The following is an 11,242-nucleotide window of genomic DNA, read 5'->3' as shown; positions in this document are numbered from 1 at the left end:
CCAACAGGAATGTAGGCAATTTACATTCACCATAGACCTCGACTTTTTATGAGGAGTTCTCTCCCCGGAAAGCGATTAAAGCGACACTGTCAGGACATTGAACTGATCTATATTTACATCAGACTACAAAATATGCGACTTAGTTTCCTTTTCATCGTTATGACAGTCAAAATCTGGTATGAATTTGGTTCTTTTAATTGTCTACCACCTAATTATTTCCCTGTATTGTTTTACTTCGAGAGTGTGTTTAATGTGAGACGGAGAATGAGGAGAGTAGGGCCAGGAGGAAGGGGTGTAGAAAATCCAAAATTGTCAAATGAATTCCTCTACTATTTTGTCATATATAATATGGTGATATAGATCTTCTATTCTTTCTTTACATATTGTAGGCTTGTAAGGACTAAATCATTAGGATTAAAATAATAAGTAAGGTGAAATTTGTAACAGGGGAAAAGCAATGTCTTGCGTGAAAATGGAATGGGGAAGATAAGATCACTACTAGACCTACTGCATGCCTTTTCCTAATCCTGGTCTTTTTTTATTATGTCTGACAGACTATATAGCATAGACTCTTGTAGGTAGTAGAGATATTGACATGGACTGCCTGAACCTTACAGCACATAGGACCTACAGGGTCAGTGACAGTGTCAGAGTTTCTCAGATTAAAGTAGGCCTTCCTGTATAAAGGAGACTTTTGACATGATATATCTAGTTTTAGAAAGAACTTGCATTTATCTATTATATTTTTTTTTTTATTCCAGATGAGATAAGATTAAAAGGATCAAAATGTATGACAGACCAGTCAGTTTACAGGGGTGTTGTGTGGACTATATTTGTGATAATTTAGATTCCTTATGTGAAATTCAGTCATCACCTGAATGCCCACAACCAAAACATGTTTTGAAAGACCCTGATGTGTTTTTTCACAGTAATTTGTCTGAAAAATTGCTAGAAACGCTCAATGACAAAGGTAAATTGAATGACAGCACCATTAATATATTTCAACCAAATGTGACCTCATTAAGGCATGTATCAATTAAAGATGCTTCACTGACGACTAAAGGATTGAGAATTTTTAAATCTCATAAGATATCAGAGTTAGAAATCACTGGTTTGAAGAGTGTCACTGTTAATGATTTGATTGGTTGTCTAGGAGAATGGACTTTGACAAACTTGCGACTACTCAATGTTAGTAATAGTACTTTCATTAACAGTGCTAAATTTTGTGTGGTGGTTTCTCTTTCCAAACTCAGAACTCTGCATTTTCTCAACGTAAGCAATACAGAATTTAGTAAACATGGTCTAGAAATAATTGCTGAAGACTTGCCATGTTTGGAATGTCTCGATATATCAGGAACACCTATCAACGATATTTCACCGCTACGAAAGTGTAAGGATCGATTGAAGATGTTGTCAATGTATAATCTTGTGATAAGTAACACAGATGATCTGGTGACAATATTATGTGAACTCCATAAACTTGTCTATTTGGATGTATCTGTCAATAATTCAAACTCTTCTGGTCCTCAATTCGTAAATTATCCTCAGACAAAGTTTGAAATTTCTCAGTTATTATTGAAGAAAGATTGTCATCCTGGTTTATCATCATTAGATATCTCTGGTAGAGATGATGTTCCAGAAAATGTACTCAGGTAATTTCTTCATTATAATAAGTGATACAGATTAGAGCCCAGTGGTGGTGGAATCAAGAATGTTTTTTGCATTGATAGCCATGATTCTTGGATATATCAACTCACTTAGTTGATTTGGTAAAGGTGCAGGCACACAAGCTGTCCTTGGTCGGAGATTTTTGGCGCTGACTCGAATCTTGAGTAAAATCTTGTGTGTGCCAGCGCTTCCACGACAAGATTATATTTATAATATGAAAAAAAGCTTGATAATTGTCTCCAATCATCTGCATGACAGTCTGTCATCATCCAATCAGATTCAGTTTTCTTTCAATTGCCTGCTCTGCACATGATTATTGACGAGGTGGAAAACGACCGACTGGAGATTTTTGTCTCCTCATCCAGTTGTTGAAACTGACTCTAATCGACGACAAAATTCTCTGACCTAGACCCCTCGTGTTCCTGCACCGTAACAGAAGTTTAATGCTTCTGAGTGTTGTCTTTAGCAATCTGCCCCCATGCCTAAATGTTACTATGTTTCCCCTGTTTCTGATTCAAACAATCAGTGTTTTCAAACTTCATACTTATTTTCAGAGATTATATGGACAGTCATAACAAGTTATCTTTCCTTGGTTTAGCTTTAACCCATACTTGTCAATATTCAATGTTTCTGCTGGAATCTCCTGACTTTAAACAAGAAATTGTGGTAAGTATTTTGTTGGATAGATTTAAAATTTATAAATATCAAGAAACTTTCACAAACTTAAATTACGGTACCAGTAAATAAATTTGGCTGATAAATTCTCTTAGGGCCCATATTTATCCAAGACTGAAGAATAAATTCAAATTTTTTTATCTATTTTCAGATTAGATACGTTATAAGCTTATATATTAAATTGGTTTATCTTTGAAACCTCATGATTTTGATTGAATTATGAAATTTTGTCCATTTGTTTTATTGCTTGACAAAGTTTTTCATAGCGCTATCTTTGTTTTTATTATCACATATCGACACATGTATTGTTTATTACAGGTGACAGGTGAAGCTGATGAAAAACAAATCAAAGAATCTTTGAAACGTTATGTGTCAAGATATATGTATATGCAGAGAGCTCTGTATAGATTATTTAGCTTTTCACAACATATGACAGAGCCCAGGGAAGATATAATCAAGGTGATTTATTTTTCTACTGCTGGTATTATTATAAGTATTATAATAATAACTGTGATATATATATTCAGTAGGGCAGCAACAATTCACCGAAAAATCCACCAACGGGTTTTCTTTTCTATTTGTTGATGCATTGCGCTGGATAAAACAAATCACAATGTATCAGCATGATTATTTCTTATCCCCTTTCAATAACAAATGACACAGAATCCTTGTGTATAAGAAATGATGTTATGATTTGATTTTTAGTATAATTTTAACATAAATTTTAAATAAAGCATTTCTGACTTCAAAAATCCAAAATTTTCTTTCCCAATTCGTTACGTCTAAATGTTCTCATACGATATGCTAAATAGTGACAAAAATGTTATAAAAATTTTTGCTTTTTTTTCTCTTTCCTTTTCAAATATATAATTGCGATAATTACTACAATAAATGGCAACTTCAAGAATTGTTGCAGCCATAATGATATTTTCTGCTTCATTTTGATTGATTGCATTCCAAATTTGGTCAAAAAGCCATGTAAAGAAAGAAAGAAAAAAAAAGTTTCGAGTCTTGGCTTGTGTTATATCTCTATTTTCTCAGAGAAAAAAAAAATTTTTTTGGTACTTAGTTAAAAGCAGTGGTTAATTCAAATTATTATTTTAATATTTTAGTTGGTGATTCCTGCAATGAAAGCTCATCCTAAAGAATTAAATGTTCAAATGGCTGCTACAGCATGCCTGTATAATTTGTCTAAAAGTGAATTAGGCTTAAAGATACACCCTGCTTGTCTTCGTGATATTGTAGAATTAACATTACAAGCTATGGAAAATTATCCAAGTCATCAACAGGTAGGTTTACTTTAAGTGTGTTCAAATTTGATTCAAATTCTTCATTTGTTTGTATGCCTAATTGACAGGAGACCTATATGTAAATGGTTTGCACAGTACCGAAAAATATTGACATTGCATAGAAATTGCAAGAGTGGTTATCTTAATTTTGAAATAGTACTACAATCATTTGTAGTAATATTAGTAATAAAGGACTCCATATCTTTAAAATAACGAAATCTATTTGAATTTTTATTGAAACCTGAACACCAGTTTGAATATTCATACGAAGAAAGACTTTTATCATTAAAACTTAACAGATACTTGACCAAGTTTTTAGGATTTCTAAATACACGTTGTTGTTGTTATTTCTTATATATAATATGGTAATGTTATTTTACAGTTACAGAAGAATGCTTTATTAACACTATGTAGTGATAGAATTCTACAAGATGTGGTAAGTTAGACTATTTTTCATCTCGGTTGGCTTCTGAAAGTCTGAAAAAGTCATCTTTCCTCATTATTCCAGTCCACCCAGCTGTAAAAGGGTATGGATGATCTGAGAAAGATCAGCAACAAGTGATCAAGAACCAGCGGTTTCGCTGCATCCTCATGTTTTTATCTGTGTTAAGTATGATTGATTTCACATGTGAACTCTTTCTTTTTCAAAATAAGTCAATATGTTGTCTATTAATTATATGTTGCTGGTTTGCATTCTGAAAAGTGGTACAGATAGCTTAGATTGAGTTCTATCAATTCTGTTGTTTTTTGTAGACATTTGATAGATTTCGATGTGCTAAGTTAGTAATGGATTGTTTATGTACGTTTGAAGATCAGTCTATGAACAGAATGTCTGTAGCTATTTGTTCTATTTTAGCAGCTAAGGTGAGTATTGGAGATTCATTTACTTAACAGCTTGAAATCAGAAAATGCTACCATTTGTTGGCAGAGTTGCCCTCATTGTATACTGCACTATGTTGGCTGTCGTCCTTAGCTCAATTGGAAGTAGAAAATTTTGAGAATAGAATGTGAAACTCCCATTTCATTTCACTCATAGCATCTAAATATGTATGGAAATTCATGGCATAAGTAATATCCATTTAAGTTTAGGATGTTTTGATGGTTTTTTGTCCTAAATACTAATTAGGACTTGTGAATTCAAAATTTATTTATTTAAGGAGGTTTGGATGAATGAAACGCCACTTTCATATTCACAGGAGAAGGCAGTCAAACTTTCCATTTCTATTGCAGATTACAACAGAAGAAACATCTAGATTAGGAGCTAAGTCACGGAATATGAAGAAGTTATTAGGTTTAGTAAAACAGAAGGTGGAATCACAGAGTATAGATATTACATTAAAATTTACACTGAGTTGTTTATGGAATTTAACAGATGAATCACCACCAACTTGTCGTGTATTTTTATCAGAAAATGGTTTAGAATTGTTCATGTCAACACTTCAGGTAACATTATTTACTTGTGTGATTTTCTATATCACTGACGAAATGTCCCACATTGCACACTGCATACAGATTTCCATTAGGCTAATTTGAATCACACATGTAGACAGTTGAAATGTAGAGTTAGACTCAAATTGACCAATCAGATGACTTGAGTCAAAATAGTCTTTGTGTTCATGAAATAGGCCTCCATAGATGCAGGTAGAATTGACTTGGGAAAAGTGTCAAGGCCTGCCTTTGATTTTCACACAATCCATTATTCTACCGACTCTGAAAATGTCATGTCTATGTTTTATAGGTGGTTGGAAATATTGAAACAGACAATAGAGTACAAGTTGAAACTAAAATTCTCGGATTATTGGTAAGACTTTTGTTTTTCGTCTAATTTCATTGACTATCACATGAATGTAAGATACATAAATAATATCTTCAGACTTTACATTCTAGTATTATTTAATTGTGGACACTTTAGTGAAGATCAAGTTTGATTGCTATAAGAAAAAATATACAGTAGATCTTCAAGCAAATTTCATAATATTTGGATTTTTGTCTCAACCAAATTTAGGTAAGGATGCTATAGACTTTCTTTACCTATTGTAGAATAATATTGCTGAAGTGAAGTTTTTAAGAAAAGCATTGATGAGGGAAGACTTCATAATGATTACAAAGTATGTATTAAATTTGGTTGTTTTTGAGTAATATTCACTTTTTTCTTCCATTGTAAGCCCTCCCTGGCATTAATCATTTATCAAAAGTATTTTGATATTAAATTGAAAAACAAGGCTGGTATATTTAGGAAGAGTGAAATTATTAGTAGAAAATAAATTACAATGAAATGTAATATCTCAGATAGATAATTGTATATGAAGATATAGATTTCACTGTGTAAAAATGATGTATTTTATTTCAAGTCGTCTGCTAGAAGCTGAACATATTGATGTGAGTTATTTTGCTGCTGGTATTGTAGCTCATATAGCTAGTGATGGTGAGGATACATGGTCAATATCTTGTACATTACGTACTGAAGTTCTGGATAAACTGGTAAACTTTTCATATTTTAACATCTCTTACCTTTGAACGTTAGGTATCTAAACTTACCAATGTTGCACAGTTTTATGTCACATAATTTTGTGAACATAAAAACAGCTGATTTGGTGAGAGTCAATAGAGGGGCGGCGCGGTGCTCAATTGTACCCCCACTTTATTTTCTGCAAATCTAAATATCTAACTTTTTTCTCCAAAATATGTGTTAAGAATGCACAAAATCAATTTATTTTTTCTAAAATTTTCTTGAGAGAACCCTCTAAGACTCTCTATAAGCGGCTTGTGACTATGACACCACCACAGAGTTTGAAAATTTGATCAGCCTCAGCAGCTGTCCCCCATTGAGTCAATCTGCCCCCAGACAGAAGACATTTTCTCAGTTATTGTTGAGATGGAAAAAAATACCCTTTTCAACTCAAATTCGTCTAATCCAAAATGGCCTAATCTAATGCTGTACACAATATTACCAATAATCTTAACTAAACAATCCCATTTCATAGGCTAAGATATAAATGACTGGATGGATTATGAATGTGCATCTTTAATATATGATGCCACCAATGTAAACATGATTGACAGATGAGTTGAATATATGTTCATTTATTTATAGGGTCAAGTTGTTTTAAATTGGGAGCAGCCTAAAGGTGAAATGGTGGCTTATAGGTAAGACTTTAATGATAAATGACATAATGTCATGTTACCTTCATACTGTTATAATTCTTGGATTACTCGACACTTGATCAATATATACCTTCAAATATCTGTGAATTCTTTACGATACTTTTGATTAGTCAATCATGCTATAAATAAGGACAGGTCATGAATTATTCATGAGAATTAAGTGAGACCAAAGATATCTTTAGTAACTGCAGACTTAGAGATGTTCTTGGAACAGTGGTGAATTCAACAAACAAGTGTTGTATGATAGTTGGAAAGATTGCTGAAAATATTCTATTTAAAGTCATACTACATCTTAGAATGAACATAAATGAAAACACTTAATTTAATAATATTGATAGCAAGAGTTTTTCAATAGTTAATTGCATATTTATGGATAATTACTAAGTTTTTTGGATTTATCGGATTATATAAGGGTTATGTTATTTATGATGCCAGGTATATCTACTGATGAATATATATCCTCTTATTGGCCAAGTTTTAAATTCCTCAATTTTATGTTCATTCTAAGATGTAGTATTCCTTTAATAAACACAATTTTTTTTCCTTTTATAGGTCTTTTAGTCCATTTTTTCCACTATTAGAATGTCATGATTTACCATCGGTACAGTTATGGGCTGTTTGGGCAATTAATCATGTTTGTACTAAAAATGGTAAGAAAACGAAACTATATCTTATACTTTTGAAACTACAAAGGTCCAGTTGGTTGTTAAAAACTATGGATAAGACCATATATATATATAGACCATGATATACTTTGTGTTGAAGGGAGCGAATTTTGTTGATACTAAGAGCTCAATATCTAGGTTTTGGTACATGAGCTTGCTTTGACAAAATTTTCAGAACTTTTTTTTTCGCAAAAAACAAATAAGCATTTGGCATATGATTTACTTTTGGTATAGAAATGTTTCATTTTAAAAATATTTTGAACTAATTTTCAGAGAAAAGATATTGTCCATTGCTGCAAGAAGAAGGTGGAACAGAAAAACTTCATGATCTATTAGCAAATGGGAGTAAAACATCAAAAGTTGAAGAAATAACATTAAATATTCTGAAATTATTACAAAATCATGCTAAAAATCAATGAACCAAAATAATCTATTCAACGAAATATTTATTCCTAGAGTAATTGCATTTTATGAAAAATTTGCATTTCAAAAGGTTAAGACTAAATACTAGAAGATTTTGTGTTGGGATTTCTCTCAGTTACTTAAGTTTCTCATAGAATCTTAGGATCAAAATGTAAAGAATTTTGAAATATACATGAAACTTGCAATGAATTTTAATTGTAACTTTTTTTCTGAAAATCCTTTTTCTGTGTGTGGCATTTGTTTATGTAATTTACTTTTTTTCACGCATTTTTATTGAACAATTTTTTAAGAAATGGGAGATAGCTTTTTTTAACAGCTAATAAATAGATTTGGTAAGTTAACATATCCCTTATATACAGTTGGATTTGGCAAGTTGTCTCAAATTTGACTTTTTTTGTAGAAATGATTAAATTGATAATGGTAAAAGGTGATAACGTGTTGGTAGTTGACTCAAAGACTTAATTGACTGTTTTGTTACTTTGTAATATACATATTTTTATTATTTAAACATCTTGTGTTCTAAACTTTGATGTGAATATGATTAGAAATTGAAATTTAAGTTGTAGCCATTTCAAAAGTTAAAGACTTCAATAGGTTTTTCTTGTTTGAAAGCCAACATTGCTTCAGGTTTCAACTAAGCTGGCTTTTGCATCTTTGGGGCTTTTTTTTTTTGTAGGTCGGAATTTTTCTTTGCTCATATGGGTGAAAACTATAAGCAGTTCAACTATTTCAAACTTTTGAAGAAATTTTACTCTTTGGTGGGTGTAAGAAAACTACTGTACAGATTTAAATATTATAAAGGCCAAATTCAAGAGAAATATGTCTTCTATGTATTCAAAAGGTTTCAACTAATAATATCAAATCTTTATAAGATGCTTACTTAAGAATTAGTACTCTCTGGTTTTAATTAACAAAGCATATTTTAGAAATATTTCCAGCTATAACTTATGTTTTTTATAATGAAAACAGGCGGCTTCAACTAACTGACTGAGCCATACCTCTTCCCATGCATTTATATTGTACCATACTCAATTTTTATAGTTCAGAATTAATTAGTGAATTTACAATTAAGTATGACCCTTTTCATGTTGTTGTTTGTTTACGATATTTTTGCATAGAATTATGTGTTGACTTATGAATGTGAACCCTATTAATTCTTTCTGACTAATTCTGACTAATTTTTTGGAATAAGAAGATATAATGTGTTCAGTTATTTTTGTATGATATTTGTATGTACTTTATCAAACAATGGAAGAATTCATGTTAATTATCTATTTAGTTGACAATGTTATTAAAACACATCTAATGAAAGTGATAACAGAGAAATTGAAAACTATTTTCATAAAAATAAATGCCTGAATGACTCACTGACTTCTATTAATAACATAAAGATTTTTAAAAACTTCCTTATTGGCTATAGATATAGGGACAGGTTTGCCATTTTTCGGGGGTTGATTTGAGTCTTGAATATATGCAAATAACCTTCAGAAGTTCTAGAAATGTACACATAATTCCTTCAAAAATACCTCAAACTAGGAATTTCACTTTCTTTTTCTATATAGTTTTTATAGAGAATGTTGATAACTCTGGACAGTGGACACACATAGATTTGGTGGCTCAAATTCCAACAGTGAGCTATGAACACTATTACTGATTAGCTTAGATAAAGAATTCTTGTTTATGAGACTTCGGTCAAACGGATGGTGAACTTGTCCCTTTAAACATATTGAAATGAGTATTTATAGTCTTTGAAACAAGCCTATTTGACATTTGAATAGCTTCTACAGCATCAAGCTTTCAATAACAAACTTGGTACTGGCCAGGTTTCTGATGAAGAAAACTAGTATTATAATTCTCAAAGTGTTTTCTTGGACTATGATTTGATAAAATCCTGATGGTTTGTTTTGGAGGCCTATTGTAAAAATTTGTTATTGTTTTAAATAAGTGCTGTGGTATATATATATTAATTGTTATTTATTTTCAACTTTAGATCAAATCATGTATTATGTTTTCACCTTGTGAAATTGTGATGATCCTAATAAAATATATTTAGATTGATTTGTTTTGTTTTTTTTAATTCTGAAATTGTCTTAACATTGATCATATTTTTCAGTATCTTTCAAATCAGATCAAACTTTCATCCCATTTTTTATAAGCTTTTATTTTTATATATCCACCACAGTAGGGGTCACATTAGAATAGTTAACGTCAGCTTACAGTAAACTGACATCGAACACTGAGCCATTTTGCTTAGTTTCTTTTAATAATAATCATAACAATATTGGAATCTATTTAATTTTGCTCCATGCGGATATTATTGACCAAGTGGATCTAAATTCCGGCACGTTAAGTTGCGTGAACACCGTCTGTAGCGCCGCCTACCAGTCACATTATGAAAATATTAGCAGCCAGTTTCCAAATCTGAAAGTGGATAACCATGCTATAGAATTAGAGACTAAACATCATACAGAACATATTATTGACAAAGGAGATTATCAACCAAGACAGGTACGGTATAAGAGTCTGGTATATTCTTTATGTTGAATGTTGTCTTTATGATGCCGGCAAGCAGACTCAAACACTATCTGAACAGGACATTTAATGTGAAGGTATCTGTAAAATGCCGTTTAACTTTAACCGGTTTTTCCACCCAAGAAACTGCACAGCAATAGACCTTTGTTTTTATTGCAAGTCGTTTTATCTTCTTAATTCATTCGAAGTTCAATTGACCAGTTTATATTCAAAGTGATAAGACTACTCTCTGTATGACACTGTTTCTCTCTGAAATGAATTTTGGCTATCATTTGAATTGAAATATCAATTTTTTGGGTTGGTGAAAATGTTAATCACTGGAAAAGTTATATTTGTAAACGTGATTTTACAGAGGGCAATTTTCAGTCCAAAAAGTAGGTTATTTTCACATGAATTTTCTGGGAAAGAAGACATTAGAACTAAGACAAATGGCATACAGTTGAAAGTATCTTGTTTATGAAATGGGAGAAAAAATTCAATTCAAAGCTCAATGTAGTTGGGGAGAAGTTAAGACTATTTGGTCCATTTGAAGTAGCCCTTAATGCTTCACACTCAAAATAATTTTTTTACCCAAAAAAAAAACAAAACTTTTCTAACATGTTCCAAATTACAGTTGAAATAATACAAACAAAATTGTTATCTCTGCATGCAAAGTAATAAATTGGTTAAAATTTAGTTATGATTGATACTGGTTAAATTATATTTTGATCTGTTTCTGTCCTGTCAACATTAAAGAAATAAGAAATGGTAGGATACATAAGCTTACGTGAGCTATTGTTCATGACATGTTCAAGCCATTCAGGGTTTGCCTGGAATAATCTTTTG

The 11,242-nt window shown here is 31.4% G+C and overlaps 1 protein-coding gene across 1 annotated transcript; it reads left to right on the top strand.

Moving 5' to 3' along the window:
* Window positions 1-786: 786 nt before the first annotated feature.
* Window positions 787-7,881, top strand: LOTGIDRAFT_137121 (hypothetical protein; the record flags this gene model as incomplete). The annotated part of the gene is made up of 13 exons (XM_009047458.1): window positions 787-1,652; window positions 2,223-2,334; window positions 2,662-2,802; window positions 3,456-3,632; window positions 4,015-4,068; window positions 4,386-4,496; window positions 4,863-5,091; window positions 5,402-5,433; window positions 5,673-5,740; window positions 5,984-6,113; window positions 6,727-6,779; window positions 7,350-7,447; window positions 7,736-7,881. The coding sequence occupies 13 exons, from the start codon at window positions 787-789 to the stop codon at window positions 7,879-7,881; spliced, it is 2,217 nt and encodes a 738-aa protein (XP_009045706.1).
* Between the last annotated feature and the right edge of the window lie 3,361 nt (window positions 7,882-11,242).

This window comes from Lottia gigantea (genome assembly GCF_000327385.1).
Source record: "Lottia gigantea unplaced genomic scaffold LOTGIsca_112, whole genome shotgun sequence".
Classification (NCBI taxonomy): domain Eukaryota; kingdom Metazoa; phylum Mollusca; class Gastropoda; family Lottiidae; genus Lottia; species Lottia gigantea.
Note: the sequence above shows the minus strand (reverse complement) of the source record. Positions and strands in the feature narration are given on the sequence as shown.